Source organism: Dendropsophus ebraccatus, chromosome 13, assembly GCF_027789765.1.
Source record: "Dendropsophus ebraccatus isolate aDenEbr1 chromosome 13, aDenEbr1.pat, whole genome shotgun sequence".
Lineage (NCBI taxonomy): Eukaryota > Metazoa > Chordata > Amphibia > Anura > Hylidae > Dendropsophus > Dendropsophus ebraccatus.
This window is the reverse complement of record NC_091466.1, coordinates 43,207,691-43,230,913: the sequence shown is the minus strand read 5'-3', so window position 1 is coordinate 43,230,913 and position 23,223 is coordinate 43,207,691. Positions and strand designations below refer to the sequence as shown.

Here is a 23,223-nt window from a genome sequence, read left to right as displayed (position 1 = left end):
TGTCTGTATATAGAGTGCCATAAAACAGAGGTTTCCATTGAAGGTATACATCAGGAAATACTAATCGAACATATTGTGAACAGACCCATAATGCACCTTTAGTATCTGTTGGCCGAATGCTTGATCATCCGTTAGGCCTTTTGCATATAGTTTTATTACAGATCCGTGTTGTACACCTGCATAATATGGTGCCTATAGATTTTTTTTAGGCTCATACAATCTGTTTGGAAGAAAACTGAGGCAGGTTCTATTGTAATTTGGCAATTTTTAGAATCCTGTGAGACATGAACAACCCATATGGCAGCATATGGAGTGTCTACAGTTCTCTCTGTCACATATAGTAAATGAATACTCACAAGAAGAGACATTTCTAGCCACAGTACTACAGAGGCTGGACTAACAAATGCTGTGAAAAGCTGTCTTTTCTTCCCACCACAAGATGAGTAATGGCAGCTAGTAGACTATTGATGCAAATCAAACAGATGATCTATTGAAGTATAAAATACTGTGTGGGTTGTGTTATTATAGATATACAGTGTATATAGAGGGGATACATCATCTTTCTTTCAAACTTATATCATCACCATCTGAAAGTCACCCATCAGGTAAGGGCCCTATTCCACCGGACGATTATCGTTCAGATTATCGTTAAATCGTTCTAATCTAAACGATAATCGTTCGGTTTAAATGCAGTTAACGATTAACGACCGAACGAGAAATCGTTGCTCGTTCGCAAAACATTCGCAAATCGTTCGCATTGAATAAGACATTGTTCGGTCTTTCGCAATAGATACGAACGCAATAGCGAATAAATAGCGAAGAAAAAACGATCGCAATTACGATCATAAGTAACGATTATCGTTCCATGGAAATGAGTGGACGTTTTCAGGTCTTTCGCAATAGCGGTCGTTTGAGATCGTTAATCGTTAACGATTATGCAAACAATAATCATCCGGTGGAATAGGGCTCTTAGCCAAGGAGGTACGGGGAAGAAACAACAGAAAATTGGGGTTAGATATAAAAGCTACTAGATCACCTCTGTTTCTCTTTCTGTTTCTCTTTCTGTCTCTGTCTGTCCCCAGCCACTCTCCACTCTCTTTCCTTATGGTGTGTTTAAACAGAATGATTATCTGACAGATTGTTGAAGCCAAAGCCAAAGGAAAAACTGAGATTTCTCCTAGTTTCTAACCCATTCCTGGCTTTGGCTTAAAAAATTTGTCATATAAATCTGTGTAAACACACCATTAAACATGTATAAGCAGCTGTAACCTGATACTTTGGTCAGCTAAGCAACCTTGAGATGGATCTGAGACACTGACTAGCTGAGTGATAGATAGAGGAGACCAACACAAAACCGAAGTGCGGCTGTGGAGAATCGGGAAAGGGTGATTGAACTTGTTTATTATTTTTACACAACCCCCTTCTGCCTTTTTTAAAAACTTTCTAGGACAACCCCTTTAACATATTTAAAGGTTTTGATCATGTCTCCTTTTCAAAAATGCATCTTACGTTAAAGAGGTTGGCCACTTTATCGTAAAATATTTCAGTGTACAGTATTAGTAATTGTACTCACAGCCCTTACTGACAGCAGCTCTCTGTGTACCTTATAGAGCTAAAATCAGACCCCTCTCCTCCAGGCGGTGCTTCCCTGCTCTGTGGTGAATCCATCCATAAGATGGCTGACATGGAGTAGCATGTGACCATGCCCCGCCCCCACTGTCCTTTTTAGGTATGTGGTGGACACTGGAGGCGGAGCACGGTCACATACTCCTCCATGTCAGCCATCTTATGGACAGACTCACCACAGAGCAAGGGCAGCAAAGCCTGGAGGAGGAGAGCCTGATTTCAGCTCTATGTGGTACACAGGCACCTCCTGTCAGTAAGTGCAGTGAGTACACTCACTACGGGCCCGCTTACTTTGAATAAGAGTGGCAGAATTTCAAGTGGAACCAGCGCTGCGAACGCTACTTGAAATTCAGCCTGTCACACTGATTCAATGGGATGCCCCGCGCGCCTCCGCTCTCTGCCCAAAGAATTGACCCGTCAATTGTTTGGGCAGAGAGGGGGGTAGAGCGGAGACGCGCAAGGCATTTCATGGAGTCAATGTGACAGGCTGAATTTCAAGCGGTGTCTGCGGCGCGGGCTCTGCTTGAAATTCTGCTGCTTTTACTCTATATACTGAACCCCTTTAAGTCAGGAGATGTGAATAGCTGCTAAACAGCCCACATGCTGCTAATCCAAGGACAACAGATTGGAATACAGGCCCAAAATATCACCAAGGCCGTGCTCCATTAGCCAACAATATCAGCCAGGGGGTTCTGCCTGTACTCATACACATGAGATTTGATCCCTTAATATTCCATAGGAGCTACCCACAGACATAAGGTATGAATAATACCCTAAAAGGCCACTTAAGAGGTGGACAAGTACATAAATGAGCTCCTCAGGACATAAGAGTATAGGCTCTCATAGCAGATGTGCAATTATTAATAAAGATGTTTACAATGAACGTTTTCATGGCTGAATCACAGTTAAACCTCTACAATTTTCTTTGAATGGCTTCCATTCTGAGACCATTGTAAAGACTATGTTTGTGTTGTTGTTATTATTCATTAAATAAAAGACTCCATAAAATAGAAAGAGACATTGGGTGCACTGGCATGAACAAGGCTTATAAGAAAACGCTGTGTTTAAAAGCATCGATATAATAGCCTGCTAGGACTATTATAATAAATTCATCTGTAGATGTCAGCATCAAAAGACATAATAGCAAAACAAAATTGATCAAAATGTGGGTTTTTTTGTAACTATATAATAAAGAGGTTTTTGAATGTGTTACATAAGCCTTAAACACCTTGTATACCTTGGATATATTCCATACAGCACTATATGGCTATAGCTAATCTGTGCATATATGGCTAAAAAATCAAAACCCACTTAAAGCAAGGGCATACATAAAAGAAAGGGCAAATCACAATGCCTCCCCCTTAAAAATATATATCTCTTCCTCTTCCCAATGGTGTTGCTATAATATAGTGGGGAAATTAGTGCTAACGAGATGAGGCCCCAGTATAACATCTATAAAAAGGCTCCCCACTTATCATGTCTCATTTATAATAGTATATGAGAAAAAGGGAGATGGCTGAAACAGCTGTACCCAAAGTGTGACCAGCGCTGCCTAACAGAAGAGACAGGAGTGGAGCAAAGGTCGGCTAAAAAGATATACTTTATTAGATAATGCACCTCTAACGCGTTTCAAGAGTGCTAAGCTCTCTTCATCAGATAAGGTGCGCTGTTAGGCAGCGCTGGTCACACTTTGGGTACGGCTGTTTCAGCCATCTCCCTTTTTCTCGTTTACTCTTGGTTTTCCACATGGGAATATCCTGTTCATTTACCCTAGACTATCCTTTGCAGCCTGACACCATATTACAGGACATCCACATCCCATCCGGATCCTTCTCATACCCCATCACCTGAGGTGATATGCATCAAGCCCAAGGGGCTACAGGGTGAGCCTGGAACCATTCCTAGTCTCCTACTCCCATTGTCTGCGGTATCACATGAGGAGCCGCCTTTCGCCTGTCTTTTTTGTTTCCCATTTATAATAGTGGTATCTTCTAATGTGACCTCTAATGACCTCCTCAGACAAATGTCAGCTCTGCAACCCCTACAGCAACACTCATGACAGTATAGTGTATACAATTCCAGTGTCACTGGTCTCTGGGATGTTACTCTCAACCCCAACTTATCCAACTAATGGTGCTGCCCAACCCAACTGTGTATATGGCCGATGTCTCTGTTGGTCGTTGCAATCACTAGGCAGCTACTTTTCATGGTATTCACTCCCGAGCAGTCACAGATGCACTACTGTACAAGCATGCACCTCAATCAACACCATGCACAACCAAAGCATGCACAAAGCATAGTTAAGATGGCACAACTAGTACTTTCTCTGGTTGCAGAAGGTAGACACACACAAAATAACCTGGCTTTTCTCTAGTGGCCTTTGTAGATTAGTGTCTACACTAGACATTCACATTATGTTTTCTGCCTCACACTGGAATTTACATTAGCAACCTGTCAAAGAGGAATGCTGATGTATAGCCTGATGTGTACCTGACAGACCCATTGAGTTTAATTATCTGAACCTAGTCTAATGGTGGCTATGTACGGTATATTTCCCAACTATAACCTTTTCTGTGTGGGACTCAAAAACATGGTCTTCCACTGACTACATTTGGTCTGTCTTGTTTCTGTGCAGTATCCGTCATAAAAAAAGGAATGGCAATGTATACCCTGATGTTTTCCTAGCTGGTCCATTGACTTTAATGTTCTAAATGTGGTCTAATAAGGACTATGCTTGATTCATTTCCAGAATACATTCTGTTTCCCGTGTGGTACTCAAAAACATGGTAGACCACATTCTGTTCTGTACAGACTCAGGATTCATTCGGAAAATGGACCAAATATAGTCACTAACAGACTATAACAAACTATGTTCAGCTCATTAAAATCAATGGGCTAGTTGGGTACATGTCCGGCTACACGTCATCATTTCTTTTTGACATGAGGCAGAAAATATTATGTGAATGGCACTTTAATGGGGTTATCCAGCATTTAAAATGTGGTGTCTTCCACTGACTGCAGCACTGCTACTTCCAAAACAAACTCGTCTCAGAAGTGACACCATGGCACTGTCCTATCTCAGCCAGTGATTGCCCGAGCGGCCTGTCACTCCTGAGAACTAGCTGGGCTGCAGTCAGCTAGGGACACAGGGGGAAGCATAACGTGTTTGTTATGTTTACCAACAGTAAAGCATTATATATAAATATTGTAACCCCTTCAATCTTCTCCAATCCTTTTTAGACCTCTGTGCAGCCAGTCCGTATCATCTGATGATTCTTCTGGACCACCATGTCTTTGGTCCACAATATGTCATCCCCCCACACTCTTACCATTTCCTTACTGTGCAAACTGATATCACTGATTCACAAGTCCACCTTGGCGCATCTCACGTCAACTAATTCTGGACCTCTCCTCTGCACGTTTTCTACCCGGCTTTACGTCAAACACATTTTTAGCCCACCAGTTTGCTCCTTGGCAACTGGAACACTGGCCTACTCTCAGCACATTTCCATCACAGGTCTCCCTGCCACCACATGTGGTCATACCGCATACTAACACAATGGGGCCAAGCAACATCCCTAAAACCAGACCCCTCCTCCGCCTTAATGTTGCGTCACACTATTCGGCACCACATTACTCATCATACTTGCACCGCTGGGCTCTCATCGTCCTCCTCCTTTGGGTGGCTAGTATCCAGGAAATCATATCCCAGACCACCTCTTTTACCAGTCTTTACAACCTTAACACAAATACACAGTATAACATTACATGGCATGGCAATACAAAAACATTTCTTGAAGGCACCGATGTACAATGCTGTATACAGGGAAAAGGGCTTCTCCCCCTTACAGACTGTACGTAATTCCCCATTCTAGTGGTGCAAATATTCACTTTAACTCTCAAAGTTTTCCATGCGTGATTTGCAGGGGTGGCTGTACCAATGACTTTGGTTGTTCCGCCAATGCAGAAATTGATAAATAAGTAAAACACTGTGAATCACCTGTCAGCAACGTTTTATGAACAATGATGAAAATTTATTTAATTTGTTGAAAAGAACAGACTCAGTCTCTGGCTGCGGAGTAAATGCACTCCCAAGCAATTTCACACTTTTCTCTTCTACAATTGCAGCCCACTCTGCTACTTGTGGGGGCTCATTACTAACAACTTTGATTCTGTCATTGTGAATCGTAGCTGTCCATCATGTGGTTGCCATGGCAATGGCCAATGGCAAGCCTGTGTGTAGGAGTTTCCATCTGGCTCTGAATGCAGCATGACCTGTCGGATAGACACAAGCAGAGGCAGCCTGGCTCCGACAGGGATGAAGGATCGAAGCGGAGAATTAAGACATGTAAGTTGCAAAGTCAAAATCATGCAATAATGTATTGTGTATGTCTCCAGTGGATTGTGCAATGTTTGTTCTCTCCAATGTCCTTATTTATAGCGGTGTTCGTATTTTATACAGTGCATGCATTATACAGTGCAATGCAGTATGCTATGCTACAAGGTTATACTAGCAGACAATGTGATACAGTCATACAAACGGCTATGGTACAGTCATAGAGGGCTACAGATACTGTACAGTTCAGTCTATAGGGATATTGTGCTATCTGTGGTTTTGCATGGGACTGCAGGTAAACCTGTTATATTGCATTATCTGTTAACACTATGCAAAAGCAATGGAAGCTAAACAGGTAAAATAAACAGACAGAGCTCTGCTGTATCTGCATATTGAGGCTGACCTAGGATTGGTTGAAGGGATATTTGCCCCAACAGGGAAGGGGCTCATCAAGCCTTGAAGGGGGTATTTCAATATTTGCCTGTGAACCGAATCTTTGCCCCGGATCAAGAAACAAACTAGCTATGTACAGCACAGACCTTCAATTCCGGCTCAATGTGTGTGTTTTAGAAACAGTGCCCAGCTACATCTGGTATGTTCTATGAAATTCTTGCAATCCTAATATTAAACTATATTGTATTGTATGTTAGTTGTTATTATATCTCTAGGATGATTTTCAATCTTAGAAATGAATATTTATATTTGACATAATATTGGGTTAATTCCTATGAAATTGCAGTTTTGTCCCCTTTGTTCTATTCTTTTGCATTATCTCTTTGTATATAGCTACACGCTGGCAGGTCATGGAAAGAATATGTCTTTTCTACTGATGTGTTTTATAGGCACATTCACAATATAGCAGAATGTGGGTTTAGTTTTTATTGAAATTTTAGTATCGCCTATTCTTCCTATAGTCTTTTATTGAGCATTGTAGTTATCCGATATCATTCATACTTCAACCTATTGCCTTGTGGGTTCTAAACTCAATCCAATAGGTTTTTCAAAGAATTGCTTCAGCATTTTTGGAGCTTTTTTTTTTTTTGCACCCTATCTACAAACATGGTAGACAAAACCATAGAGTAATTGGCATCGGCATGGCGCAGATGCAGCAGCACTTAGTATGTCAGTTGGCACAACTTAGCATGATACTGTGTGTCCAATCTCAACTCAGAGAGCCATCACCATTGCAAGCAATATAGCCCTAAAGGGTTAAATTAACAAGTACAGCTCAGGGGTGTAGCTTGGAGGGGGTTGGTGGAGTATTTGCATTCGGTGATGGGGGCTATTGAGGGGTGCCATCAAGCCTTTCTGCCTTAGCCAGGATATTGAAATACATTGTGCTGATATTTTTATAACTATTTCTAGAGATAACATGCCATACACTAAAACTGTTGAAAGATGTTACGAGCTCTGCTACATCTGTATAGCACCAAATCATGATCCCTAAATTCAAGTCCCATATATATATATATATATATATATATATATAATCACAACAGAATTGAGTGTTGAAGCAATGATGCTGAGACCAGCAGTTTCTTTCTCTATGTGAAGTCATTAATATGTTAAACACCTGAGAATACAGCAGAGGGAACTGTAAGTAGAGACTTCCACCAGGAACATGGTATACTGTATCTAGTATTTAGCATTCGGCATACATGGAAATCATTCAGTCCATACAGTCGTCCATGGGTAATGAATGCACATCTGTGGTTGCTGGATAGCAGGACAATAGAAAGCTTTGATGCCTGAATGGATATATCTACCTTTGCATCTCATTACTACTGTTATTCCAATGTGAAACCAATGATGCATCTTTGCAAGTAGATTTGTGTATGCAACCTTTATGTCTCTGGTTAAAAACTATGGGGGAGATTTATCAAACATGGTAAAGTGTAAAGTGAAACTGGCTGAGTTGCCCCTAGCAACCAATCAGATTCCACTTTTTATAACTTACAGACTCTTTGGAAAATAAAAGGTGGAATCTATTTGTTTGCTAGGGGCAACTGAGCCAGTTTCACTTTATACCATGTTTGATAAATCTCCCCCTATATGTCCCTCCTTGATTATCTATAAACAGTCTCTTCCCTGACCTCTTTTTTACTGTCAGGAGTAGTGGGGTAACACTTGACTGCATGATCTGACTACAATCAGGATTTGATTTGTAGTCTGTAACCATGGGTAACACATAGGTGCATATACAAAATGGTTGCTTGGATTTTTATCTTCAGAGGTATCTCTGGTAGTAAAGCACTGACCGATACACAGATGCTGCGGTACTTAAATAGACACAAGACCATTGTTTTTGTGATCGGTGGTGGTCCTTGTGGTCAGACCATCACTAGTCAGACTATAATCATGTGGGCAATCAATTAGTCATCATTATAGTGTGGTGCACCACCGGTGTGGTGGACGACCGGTCACTTGCCAGATGGTGAAGTGTGACTCCACTACAGTAGTGGTTGGTCAGGGAATAGCTCAGCCAGGTGTTATGTTGTTGTGACGCCAGTGCCAGTTGGGCACACAGATATGCTGGCACACCAGTGAGGCTGGCTATACCCTTTCCCCTGTGGTCAGTAACCTGCCGGGCTGTTTGGGGGTCCCTTGGGCACCTATCACAGTGGTCCGGAGTGGAGTTGTGACCCACCTGGACTATCGGTACTGCCACCCACAGAAAGGGGAGATGACCCAAGGAAGATGCAATGGCTGTGTAGGTGCTTAGAGAATAACCATTGAGATCAGTTAAATAACTTCTTCTTTACTTTTAGAAACACTTGATACAGTAATATACAGCGGACTTCTGTCTTGATAATAAACTTTAGACTTTGGAGACAGGATCTGTGCTGAGAGCTTATAGAGTAGTGCAGCCGTGCTGGCTGAGTTGTGTGCTGAGAGGTAAAGGAGGCTCAGAGAAACAGAGAGGTGTATGTCAAGAGGGTCCTAACTCAATGTAGTACTGTGCTCTGCCAGAACTTTAGAAGTAGAATAAGTAGAATACTTGAGAGTAGATAAAATATTTGTGCCCGTGTTTTGATTCCTTGGTCTTTGCACCTCCTGTTGCCCCGCAGTGTCGGGCAACCATCCTAGAGGGTGACACAAGCCCCCGACCTTGTTACCTGGTATGAGAAGAGTGGTCAGATTTTTCTGAATACACCCGCACTGCGAGATAGCGTACGTAGGCTTCTAGCAACTTTGCTCTATTTGGAGAAGTTCCTCTTTCTTCAGGATACTGTCTTGCTCCTTTAGACTTGTTCATGGCATGGGCTGGGATGATCTCTGACTTGTCCTCTCTAAGAGTACTTAGCACAGCATAGCGCGTGGAAGTGCTGCTTTCAAGAAAAGAGTGTCCGTTTCCATGTACGTCTGCTCTGTACCACACCTCAGATTACACTCTTTTTTGTCCTCTAACAGGGGACCTGGCATAAGCCAGGGCCCAACTTGACTGCTGCAGGGACTGTTCTGGCTTGAGTCCTTCCTCTACAGAAACCAGACTAAGACTCACTAAGTGCGTGGCCACACTTCCTCTCCCCATGTGACAACTTCCTAAAACATATGTACTATGTGTTGTGAGTGAGTGAGAAGAGAGTGCAAGAGAAAAAAAGAGATAGGCAGAGAAGAGAAAGAGCTCTCACTGATGCACAAATCTCAGAAACAATAACCCTTTAGTTACCTACAGCTGTGCAATACTTAAGCATGCAATATACATACTAGCAAAATTCAGTGGTAAAACGTAGGTACTACTTCATCACCACTACTACTCTGAAGTACAGGCTGTTGCGAGGGGTGTAAAGACAAGTAACACCTGTTGTGGGACACCACAATAGCAAAACTCCTTCGAAGGGGTACTCCAGCAGGAAAAAAATCTTTCAAATCAACTGGTGCCACAAAGTGCCAGAGATTTATCATTTACTTCTATTAAAATATCCAGTCTTTCAGTACTTATCAGCTGCTGTAGTAGTGTATTCTTTTCAGTCTGACACTGTGCTCTCAGCTGCCACCTCTGTCAATGACAGGAACTGTCCAGAGCAGTAGCAAATCCCTATAGAAACCCTTTTTCTGATGTGCAGCTGATAAGTGCTGGAGGACTGGAGATCTTTTTAACAAAAGTAAGTTATAAATCTCTGGCACAGGTTTATTTGAAAGATTTACCCCTTTATGGTGCGTTCACACCTACAGGATCTGCAGCTGATTTTCTGCAGCAGATTTCATTTAAATAACTGAACACAGCATCAAATCTGCTGCAGATCTGCTGCAGATCCTGTAGGTGTGAACGCACCCTTAAACTGGTTTCCGTCTCCCTTATTATAGTATTACACTGATGTATTATGTATGATAATGGGGTTGTGTGTAATTGTGGTGGTAACAAACACACACACACACGTGCCCTAATTGTTAGGTCTCGTCCTTTATGCAAATATTAAGTAGGCCGCTAGTTATCACCCTGATGATTTGCAGCCCTATTCCCAGCCAAAGCTGAAATGACGCAGCATTACAGAATGAATTATACATCATTGTGATAAGAAAGCCTGTCACTGTTTCATGCTGCCTGTTGTTCAGGCAGAATGAAACTAGTTATAGGTTCCCTAGGTACCTATGCAATAGCTGTTGGAAGAACATGGCTGTCCAGGCATGATGGGAGTTATAGTTTTGCAGCAGTTGGAGAGCCTAGGTTCCCTACTCCTGTCCTATAGCTATGCTGCTGTCACCAGTCCTAACAATGTCGGCCCCTTCCCCAGGAGAATTAATATTGAGATAATCGATATCATGTAAACTCCTTTTACCATTTTATTTTGTTCTTTGTTTGTTAACTGCTTTTGCTTGTTGGTGAATTAGTGATATAGTTTTTGTTTGTAGTCAGCTTCACAAAATAAGTAAAAAGAGAATAATAACTAAAGAAATAAAAGCCCATGTGTATCCTATTTGCATGGCTTATTCTATACTCCACATCTTGCATAATAACAGCATGCTGTTAGCTGTGCTATGAATATTCATGACAATGAACAGTGAACATCCCATGTGCTGGCAGCAAACTGCACGCAGGTGTGGAGAACTATATGGAGCCGGCCTTAGCAACCAGCAAGGTAACAAAGAGCTATGATGGTAAAATACCTGCCATTTGTATCTTCTGGGTTTTAGATTTTTATGGTGCGTTCACACCTACAGGATCTGCAGCTGATTTTCTGCAGCAGATTTCAGTTAAATAACTGAACACAGCATCAGAGATGCTGTGTTCAGTTATTTAACTGAAATCTGCTGCAGAAAATCAGCTGCAGATCCTGTAGGTGTGAACGCACCCTTAGGGTAGCTTCACACGGGCGGGCTCGCAGCGAGATTCTCGCTGCGAGCCCGGCAGGTACTGTCAGTTTCCATAAACTACATACTTGCTGCGGACCGCAGCGAGTATGTAATTGTACCGCGCTTAACCCCTTCTACTCCCGCCGGCTCCCCCGCTGTAAGCAGCATACATTACCTGTCCTCGCTGCACGGGTCCGGCGTCCTGCTCTCCCGTCCGGCCAATTAGTGTGTTGCCCAGCCGCAGCCACTGATTGGCCGGGCGGGAGAGCAGGACGCCGGACCCGAGCAGCAAGGACAGGTAATGTATGCTGCTTACAGCGGGGGAGCCGGCGGGAGTAGAAGGGGTTAAGCGCGGTACAATTACATACTCGCTGCGGTCCGCAGCAAGTATGTAGTTTATGGGAACTGCCAGGACCTGCCGGGCTCGCAGCGAGAATCTCGCTGCGAGCCCGCCCGTGTGAAGCTACCCTTAAACATATTAAGGCTGGGTTCACACTACGTATATTTCAGTATTGTGGTCCTCATATTGCAACCAAAACCAGGAGTGGATTGAAAACACAGAAAGGCTCTGTTCACACAATGTTGAAATTGAGTGGATGGCCGCCATTTAATGGCAAATATTTGCTGTTATTTTGAAGCAACGGCTGTTATATTGAAATATTTACTGTTATATGGCGGCCATCCACTCAATTTCAACATTGTGTGAACAGATCCTTTCTGTGTTTTTAATCCACTCCTGGTTTTGGTTGCAATATGAGGACCACAATACTGACTGAAATATACGTAGTGTGAACCCAGCCTAAAGTGAAATAGTACTTTACACAAAATATATTACAGTAGAGCTAAGGCTAATTTTTTTAAATCATTTTTACATTGTGTACAATGTGCCCCAAGAAAGCCACCACTGTACAAGGTGAATGTATCCACCCCTATAACCCAGCAGAAGCGAAAAGAATGTTGGGCGATTTACATTTGAATTTACTTCATCTGCTCAGTGGCATGCATAATAAAATGCATAATACATTTTACCATCTACATTTTAAAATAATCCTTGCTGTTTTTATTCTTACTGCTAAATCTAAAACTGAACTGACACTTCCAGTTCTGTCTGTGATGATGAAGGAGGAGGGTGTTGTAAAGTGGTCTGTACAGAATTATGGAGAAACGTGACACCAGTAGATAGCTAATACAAGAGATGAAGCTCACAGCTCAGCCTTCCCCTGCTTAACTTCATTAAAGGGAACCAATCAGCCCAATCAATCCCTGCATCACTGCATAAAGCTGCTGTGCATCTTGCTGCACGTACCGGCCCCGGCTGCAGCAGCAGCTTTATACGGGAAGAAATTACGTTTTAATCCCTGGGGATGATTGGCCAGTAATGGGCCTTTCTGCCTGTCACTCATCCCCGTAAAGTGCGCTAACAGGTAGAGAGCGGTGACTACACATGGGCGGGGAGCCGCCCAGATGACTACCTGGCCACCGCGTGCTGGCAGATTAAACCTTTGTTTTCTCTGGTATAAAGCTGCTACTGCAGCCACGGCCAGTAAGTGCCACGAGCTGCATAGCAGCTTTATACAGTGATGCAGGGAACCAAATCAGTCCAATTGGGTTGATTGGTTCCCTTTAAAGGTCACAAAGTATGCCCATTAACATTTCCTATTTGTGTCAATGGGGCAGCTTACTTATTACTGTATTGTTGCCTATGTAACATGAAAGAAAACTCAGAAAATCAGATCACTGATGCAATGTAGTTCTTCAGTGCTCTGATTCACACCCAGCCAGTATGCACTTGTATTGCGCAAAAGAGACAATTGATCCAGCACTTGCAAAGGTGAAGGCTTCATAAGATCCATATGAACACCAAGGTGCAGGGACCCCACAGACAATAAGACGCGTTTCAGGCGCATGCACACTCTTGCTCACACATTGCCTATGTACGTGGTGTTTGTAAAACGTAACTCTAAATGCTGTTTAAATAGCTCAAGCAGGATGGCTGCCTTATAATAAAGTGAAAAAAATTATTAAAAAAATGACAATCAGATTAAGTAGAAACAGATTAAGGGTGCATTCACACCTACAGAATCTGCAGCTGATCTGCAGCAGATTTGATGCTGTGTTCAGTTATTTAAATGAAATCTGCTGCAGAAAATCAGCTGCAGATCCTGTAGGTGTGAACACACCATAAAAAATTTTAAAATCTTTAGTGCCTGGCTGTAAACAATAAAGAAAAATCAGGTAATACATTAACGTTAAAGGATAGAGGATAGCTTGCAGATTGATGGGAGGGGGCTGGGACCCCCAACCATCAATAAAACACACTAAAACGCCAAATGAATGGAGCTCCATTAATTCTCTATGCGCCTTTATGGTGTGTTCACACCTACAGGATCTGCAGCTGATTTTCTGCAGCAGATTTCATTTAAATAACTGAACACAGCATCAAATCTGCTGCAGATCTGCTGCAGATCCTGTAGGTGTGAACGCACCCTTAGGGTACAAACCCACTTGACGTATTTGCTGCGTGAATCAGTCTTAAAAATAAGCAGGCAAAACGCAGGTTGGCTTTATACAATTGTTCTGCGTTAAAATACGCAATTGCGTATTTTTGAAGCGTGAAGCTACATGCGTTTTTCGCACAGGTTGTTAACAACTGATACTTTGCTAACAACAAGCTTCCCGCTTCAAAAATACACAATTGCGTATTTTAACGCAGAACAATTGTATAAAGCCAACCTGCGTTTTGCCTGCTTATTTTTAAGACTGATTCACGCAGCAAATACGTCAAGTGGGTTTGTACCCTTATTTGGAACCCACGTCAATTGAACCCCCACCAAACAACAAGTTTCCATGTTTCAAGTAAGAATCGTTTCCATGGTTAGGTTAAAGATCTGCTTTTTATAGACACATTAACATTCCTCTCTGTTGTCTGTGTCGCTCTTTGCAGTTCAGCTCAGCTGCAATAGCAGGCACAGCCCACAGACATGAGTGGCACTGTTTCTGAATACTGCACTGCTCCCTCTTATAATAAATTCTTTACAGCTTTCCTACCGCCCTGTACGTAGACTCCATGTTGCAGTTTATGTCCTGGTGTCCTTCAGTAAACTCTGGTCTGCCATAAAATATAATAAGATCGTGGCAGATTTTCAATTCCCTATACATCATTATTAGCACGCTGCAATGGCCATAGAATCCATCTTGTACTAATAAAGCAGATGCTCTCTGTCGAATTTTCTGAATAAATAAGCCTTCTGACCAATGAACAGACATAGATAAAATAGAGGAGCACCATAGCAGAAATCCAGGGACACTGACTGGGCCAGCAGTGATGCTTTCTGATTGTCCTGAACGTCCAACACAAGATAACCCTACTTGGAGCTGACGTCGGAGGCTTTTTACTATTTCTTATAGGGTTACTGTGTAGGATCTCCTCACCAGTAAAGCCCCTATTACATGGGCCAATGGTGAGGAGCAAGTGAGCGCCGACCTGTCAGATCGCTGCCGGCACTATTATACGCACGGACAGAGCGGAGGAAGTGGGCATGGGGATGCTGTATTAGAGGGAGTGACAGCCAGCAGACCATTGTTATTGTTTGAAAATCTTTCGACATGCTGAAAGACAAGGATCACCTGACATCGTCTAAGTCGGCTGATCGTTTGAGCCTTTTAACTGAATCCGCCCCTTTTTCTAACCACTGACACCACTCAGACTCTGACTGTCGCCCTAATCCACTCTCGTCTTGACTACTGTAACTCACTACTAATCGGTCTTCCTTTCTCTAAACTCTCCCCTCTCTAGTCTATCCTGAACGCAGCAGCCAGACTAGTCTTCCTCTCCAGCTGTTATACTGATGTCTCCCCCCTGTGCCAGTCACTGCACTGGTTACCTATTAAATACAGAATACAGTTCAAACTCCTCACCCATAAAGCTCTCCACAATTCTGCCCCTCCATACATCTCCTCCCTCATCTACACCTTTCATCCTTTCCATGCTCTGCGTTCTGCTAATGACCTTACACTAACATCTTCTATAATTAGAACCTCTCACTCCCGCCTCCAAGACTTCTCTCGTGCTGCACCAGTTCTCTGGAACTCCCTACCCAAAGACCTTAGACTTATTTCCAACTCCCCAGTTTCAAGAGTGCCCTGAAGACTCATCTCTTCAGGTGTGCTTATAACCTTTCCTAATCTCTTCTTCCTCTCTGCTATCCCTTCTCCATCCTCTCTATAACCTCTTTGGTGCCATCTACTTTGTACTTGCTATCTTAGCTCAGACAATGGTGTGTGACTGGCTCGCCCAATCAGCTATAGGCACTTTGAGATTCTATGCACAATGACTGGAATATGGACAAATAAAGCCCTTGTTGCCTCTCGTGTCACTCCCAGTCACCCTAGTCTGTACGCTCTCGAGAGCAGGTCTCTAATTCTGTGTTTTTAATTTTATCTTAATATATTCATTGTATAATTTACGTATAACCTGTATTGTATTTAAATATTTAAACAAGTGCTGCAGAATCTGTTGGCGCTATACAAATAAATATTATTATTTTTATTATTATTATTATAACTGTAGCTATTACACCAAGCTATTATCAGCCAAATACAGCCAATAATCACTTGGTGTAATAGGGTCTTAACAAGTGGGTTGTAACTGACCAAGACTGGGACTACTTTCTATAGGGCTTTCTAGCAGCTTCTATGGGGTTAAAGAATAGAATAAATCACAGATCAGGTGGCTGAACAGAAGACTTTACCTAATTTTCTTTTATACAAAAATGGTACAGATTTCTGATGGTGGAGACACAAGACTGGCATACTAAGGCTGCATTCACACGTTCAGTGATTTTCCCGGTCAGTGATTGTGGTCCGGCAGCTACCTCCGTGATCCGTGCAAAACAGTCCGTTTTGCATCTGTTTTGTATCCGTGTCCGTTTTTTTCACGGATCTGTCTTACAGCATTTTAAATGACATTGATTACATCACATCCGTGTTTTTCACATGTCACATCAGTGTACATCCGTGAAAAACACGGATCTCATTGATTTCTATGGGGAATCCTTTCCGTGCATCCGTTCCGAGTAATGACATGTCCTATTTTTTAACGGAACGGATCACGGATCTGTGAAATCACGGAACATCTGAATAGCCCCATAGAAAGCAATGGGCTGTAAAATTGTCCGTGCGCACGGATCCGTGAGCATGGACAACTTCCCGGAACGTGTGAATGCAGCCTAAGGTTGATGATTAGAAGCACATAGGGGGAATTTATAATTCACTGTGCCAGCGCATAATAGCAAAATTGTGCAAATTGTTTGTTTAATGCCCATTTTTGCACCACAAAAAATGCCTCAAACTTTTCCCCCCTCTTAAAGAGGTATTTCTGGCATGTAAAAAAATATTTCTGGGGACACATAAAAATAGAAAAGTAAAAAGCTATACTTTTCTAGCCCTGGTCTCCACTAGACTCCTGAAGCTCCCATTTGTCTCGTTCATTCTGCTTTCAAAACAAGAGCTCAGAGAAAGACCTGCCCATTTAGCCAAGCGCTGGCTGCAGTAACGTCTGGTCTTGGCCAGCAAACTACAATTCCCATCATGCCTGGACAGCCAAAGCTAAAGCTTTGGCTGTCCAGGCATGATGGGGAGGGTAGTTTTGCAACAGCTGGAGAGCCAAAGGTTCCCCATCCCTGGGCTAAGCGGACAGGTATAGCTTCAAGCTCTCATCTCAGAGACAGCAAAAAGACAGGAATAGCCAAAGACCAGAAGGATTTGGAAAAGACATGTGGGAGGCCTGGTTGGTAAGTATAGTTTGCCCCGTCCCCCCATATATATGTATATAATATATCATTTCTATTTTTTAAATGCTGGGGCTTACTAAAACTGCATTATATACATCACATTACAGCATATACACATTTATTTGACATACTTGCAATAAAATGAGCTTAAAATGTACCATCCAACATTTCAGTGCAACATCCCAAAGGTAAAGTGCAATGTTTCCGCTTACAATTTGACTTTTTTTAAGCAGAGGTATTAGTAGCTTGAAAAAGACAGAAGCAGACAGACTAAAGGAGCTTATAATGAGTAGCTCTCACACCAGTGATTGAGTCCCAGCTCTTAGGGCCCTATTCCACCGGACGATTATCGTTTAGATTATCGTTAAATCATTCTAATCTAAACGATAATCGTTCGGTTGAAATGCAGTTAACGATTAACGACCGAACGAGAAATCGTTGATCTCTATATAAGACCTGGACCTATTTTTACCGTTGCTTGTTCGCAAAACGTTCGCAAATCTTCGCATTGAATAAGACATCGTTCGGTCGTTCGCAATAGATGCGAACGCATTAGCGAATAAATAGTGAAGAAAAACAATCGCAGTTACGATCATAAGTAACGATTATCGTTCAATGGAAATGAGTGAACGTTTTCAGGTCTTTCGCAATAGTGGTTGTTTGAGATCGTTAATCGTTAACGATTATGCAAACGATAATCGTCCGGTGGAATAGGGCCCTTACTCTTCTCAGTACTGCTCGGCGGGGGGGGGGGGCTATAGAGGAATAGGAGAGCAGGCTCTACCTGTTCTGTATGTGTGCATGGGTGTATGCATTGTATAGGAGACATGAGCCTAAAAAGGGAAAATGGCCACAAATAGTGCTACAGCCAATGCGCACACGATGGTTTATCCTGAAAAGTTACCTGAAATGACAGCCAAACTTGAAACAGTTCTATTCAGGGTGCCTTCACACATACCGACTCGCAGCAAAAAACTCTGCCGCCCAGCCAATCAGTGTGTTGCCCAGCCGCAGCCACTGATTGGCTGGGCAGCAGAGCAGGACCCGGGACCCTGTGCAGCCAGAGCCAGGTAATGTATGGAGACAGCGGTGCGGGACCGGTGCGGGAGCCGAAGGGGTTAAGGGGGCGGCTGCATTACATACACACAACGGTCTTTCAGACCACTGCTTGTATGTAGTGATAGGGGCCTTCCAGGACCTCGGCTCGTAGCAGAAACTCGCAGCGAGTTTTTTTGCTGCGAGTCGGTACGTGTGAAGGCACCCTACAGGGGACATATCCCAAGACATTTACATTATTTACATTTACATTATGCTGCACGCATGTTGTATGAGCCTTTTGGTAGACAGTAGCTAAAAAGTTCATTGGCGTTCCAGGTTGTATGTCTGAGAAAGAGGAAATTATATTATGAGCCCTATTAGTAACAGGGACCATTGTAAGTACAATCTGTGTACAGAGCTGTATGGCACTATATTAGCAATAGGAAATAATGATCATTTGTAGCAAAATACACATAATTATCCTGAGTCATAAAATCATTTGGATCAGTGACAGTAGACATTCATGGCCAGTGTTGTCTTCCTTTTTCAGTAGACTCTGAAATTATAATGATAATATTAGTCATTGCAATGTAGATGGAAAATTGGAAATGTAGTATATTGTATACATAAATGAGTAAATTCTATTAATGGAAACCAATCAGGACCAATCAGCCTCATGTGCGGGATTACTAATTAGGCTATGTTCACACTACGTATGTTTGAGGCTGTATAGCAACCAAAACAAGGAGTGGATTGAAAACACAGAAAGGCTCTGTTCACATAATGTTGTAATTGAGTGGATGGCCGCCATTTAATGGCAAATATGTGCTGTTATTTTAAAATAATGGCCGTTATTTACTGTTATATGGCGGCCATCCACTCAATTACAACATTATGTGAACAGAGCCTTTCTGTGTTTTCAATCCACTCCTGGTTTTGGTTGCTATGAGGACCTGACATGAGGACCAAATACAGCCTCAAATATACATAGTGTGAACCCAGGCTTAGAAAGCAATTTACCTGACATGAAACCTGCAGCCGTTCTGAGAGCCCAATCAGCACAAATGTGCTGATTGGTTCCCTTTTATATAAATGAATGAACGAATAAATTAATTAATTAGTACACCCTACACATCTAACAACACATCACAAAAATTTCTTCAAGGTCACCTTGGGCTATAGAAAAAAAAACAAAAATATATGAACACTATAATTTCAGTTCTATAGTTGGAGCCAGCTTTTGGTTCTTGGAAATGGTTCCAAGTAATCATCCATTACTCCTTGGCTGTGACATATGCAGACTGCTCTCTTTGCTTTTACCAGTATTAGCTGACGTCAAATTGTACAATAAAATACTGCAGCACAAGAGACAACTTCACGCTGCACAGCACATCTATAATATTGAAAGACATGATGCAGGGAAGCGAGCTCTCTGCCAGATAATGTAAAATAAGTGTTATGGGCTCAAGTCCGTACAGGGAATGAGGCTGGAAGAAAATATTTAGTATTTAATATTTTTTATTGTTTTTTTCTTTACCACAAAGGCTCAAATGCAGGACATGGTACATCTGATCTCATGGTTACTGGGGGTCCTAGCAGTTTTATACAGCGATCAGAAACTCATGACCAATTCTGTGGCTAGGAAGCTATCATGACTTTTTAGTGCACAGTATCTCCTGATGTCTGACTTTGTACAGATACTTTTGTACTTTGATGGGTCTTAAAAAAATTCACATAGCATTCTAATGAGGATTCACATAGCAAGTTTGGTTATATCCAGGATGACATGATATTCCAACTAGAAAAAAAACTTAAATTGGCAGCACTCCACGCCGCATGTGGCTGAAGTACAGACAAAAAAACAAAAAGTGCAACAGCAACCTGCAGGTGCAAGGGATTACCGTACATACTCCCCCCACCCGGTATACACACAATAAAAACCTGCTCTATATATTAGTGTGGATCATAGCAAATCATTTGATGAAACAGGGCATACCATGTAACCACAGTAGGGCCAGTTTACACTGAGTAAAACTGGCAGAATTCCGTGACGGAACTCTCTGCCGTGGAATCCCACCAGCCTCCATGTCATACAGGCAGTCTATGAGAGGGCTTGCGTGGCTCCATGCAGAGAGAAGAAGCACAGGACCCTATGAGGTACACAGGGAGCTACTGTCAATAAGTACTAGGAGTGGTTACTAATACTGTACACTGAACAATTTTACTATAAAGTGGCCAACCCCTTTAAGGTGTCCTCAGAGCCATGGACCTACTCTAGCATTCCCAAACTAGCAATGGCCTCTCCTGGGCTAACATTAGGCCTACAAACTAGTAAGATAGGATCCAACAGGAGGTAGCCTCCCCCCCCCCCCCAACAACAAAAAAAACCCTGAAACTGGCAGCACTCCAATGCCTCAGTTCACACTGCAGGTTGCATGCCACATGTGGCTGATGTACAGACAAAAAACTAAAAGTTTTATTCCAACCAATGCTAAAAATAGGAACAGCTACTCATAGCGATACTGATTAACTAATAGCTCTCATATTGATTATTTTTTAGCAGTTACTTGTGTGTATAAATTACTATCTGGATTTATATCTTTTTTTTTTCTTCTCCATCCAGGTATTTATAATTTGAAAACACCAGATTTGGAATGGAAGCAAGCAAAAGGATGCTGCAAAGTATACAATAAAAAACAAAACACTCACTATCCATAGTTCAACAAGATCTTTTGGTTCTACGTATACATATTAACATGTCGGAATGTAAAGGGGTCTGTTCTGATGAACCTTTGTCACAACTGGGAGAAAATGACCAAGTCAGCAAATATTTTACAAGCTATTCCTCTATGGGATTCCTCCGGAAAGGTAGAAACAAAAGGAAACCAAGTCGAAGCAACCTATGTAGTAAACCCAAGGACTTCAATGAAAGTGACAGGAAGAGTGTTAACATATCGGCAAAAAAAGGTGAAGTGCTTGGTTTGGAAGAAGTCTCCAATGAGTTTACTTGTACCTCATCGATTATAGAAACCTATAATCAAAATACTAATAAAGAGGCAAAATTCAGCTTCCGCAAATTAGAGGATGGCACTTTTGTTTTAGAAACCAAAAGCGAGCCTAATCCTGACAAGAGTGAGTCTGGAATATTAAAGAGATCCACAAAGACGCGTCACAAAAAAGGGCGTGATTCCCACAAGCCACTAAAAATATGCTTCAAGAAAAGAAGCAAAGCTCTTAGAAAGTCTTCAGACTCGAATGATGAGTACAAATCAGATCATAAAACATTAACAGACTCAACTCCGCAAGAGGACAAAAGTTGTGTTGAGGTCAACCATGATGAATGTTCAGAACAAGATCAGACGAAAGGAAAAACCTGGGCAACTTTCAAGAGTCTGGTAACTCGAAGGCGAAAGTTACGGTCATCAGTAAAAAGACAATCGCAGTTAAGTGGAAGACACCTTGAAGCCAACACAGGCAATGCTTCCATTCAAGAGATTTCGAAGAAGACAAGATTCTCGAACATGAAGATTCCATGTATGAACTTTTCGAGAGGGAAAAGGTCCACAAATATCCCACTATCTTCCGAAGACACGCCTTGTACAAATAAATCCTCAGATACCAGTGGAACAGATTCAGGACCTGAATGTGATAGAAGTGACAAGGCTTTGGCCGTTAAGTATAAACTTCAGAAGTCTTTAGATATCGAAAATGGCAAACTTGGTGTCAATCTTCATGGTGGTTCACAGACAAGCATAGATCCAAAGTCAGAAGACCCAAATAAAACTTGTAAGCTCTCAAGTAAGGAGTCCAAAAATACACAAAATATCCAAGAAACCAATAAGCCTAAACTAATGGAGAACCTAACTATAAGTGATGATATCCAGCCTTTGACTAAATCCCAAAGAAGGAACATTAAAGATTCCTTCAGAGACTGTGAAGATGACCATAAAGTCCCAATGATCAGCGAAATCACCATTAAAGTTGATTCACCTTCAGAAGTGTATGAAATGCTTCTCATATCTACAGCTGCCTCTCTTGTCAATAAAGTTATTGAATCATCCATTCAAAAATTAATTGACGAGGAAACTTTCCTTAATCATGTTCCGGGCACGGACTCTGGAAGATTCTATGTTTAGTTAAAAAAAAAGAACAAAATACAGATCTCCACTACGGTGTTATATTCTGTGCCTTTAAAGATACATAAACGATCTGAAATGCAACTAAGAGAAAAAAAAATATTCTCTGGAGTCATCGAAACTCCATAGAATCTGATGGTTCTAATCTATAAAAAGCCAATGGTGTCTGTCTCTGCCAGGTTAAAAATGAATCCGGCATAGCTGTCCTGCCTCCAGTATAATGTTACAGTATTATTATATATTGTTTTTATTTCTTTTATTAAAATGTTTAAGTAAAATGATAAAGTTGGTATTATATACTGTAATATACTTAATTTATAATAAGTGTACTTATTATACTCATTAAATTATTACAATGGACTTACCCTCTTGACTCTGTGATACATTCTGATACATTTTGGCTCTATTTTGCAATAAAGAGAAGAGGCAGTGGCGTAGCTACTAGAGATGAGCAAACCTCGAGCATGCTCGAGTTCATCCAGACCAGAGCGTTTGGCATTTGATTAGCGGTGGCTGCTAAAGTTGGATAAAGCCCTAAGGCTATGAGGAAAACATGGATATAGTCATTAGCTGTATCCATGTTTTCCAGACAACCTTAGAGCATTATCCAACTTCAGCAGCCACAGCTAATCAAATGCCAATCGTTCGGGTTCGGATGAACTTGAGCATGCTTGAGGTTTGCTCATCTCTAGTAGCTACCATAGAGGCAAGGTAGTCAGCTGCTATGGGGCCTGTGGGGGAGGGGGGCCCAGGGATGCACAGGGAAAATAAGAGCTGTCCTGTGTGCTGCTGCTTAACCCCTTATGTACTGCAGTGTATAGGTGACCCAGTGTTCCCTTACACGCTGCAACACAAAAAAAAGGCTTAAAGGGGTAGTGCGGCGGTAAAGAATTATTGACAGAATAACACACATTACAAAGTTATACAACTTTGTAATGTATGTTATGTCTGTGAATGGCCCCCTTCCCCGTGTCCCACCACCCCCACCCGTGTACCCGGA

The 23,223-nt window shown here is 42.0% G+C and overlaps 1 protein-coding gene across 1 annotated transcript; it reads left to right on the top strand.

Annotated features, from left to right (window-relative positions):
* Positions 1-5,899: 5,899 nt before the first annotated feature.
* Positions 5,900-22,447, top strand: AKAP5 (A-kinase anchoring protein 5). The gene is made up of 2 exons (XM_069950538.1): positions 5,900-5,974; positions 20,711-22,447. Exon 2 carries the CDS (start codon positions 20,844-20,846, stop codon positions 22,221-22,223), a length of 1,380 nt encoding a protein of 459 aa, XP_069806639.1. The 5' UTR covers positions 5,900-5,974; positions 20,711-20,843; the 3' UTR covers positions 22,224-22,447.
* Positions 22,448-23,223: the final 776 nt, after the last annotated feature.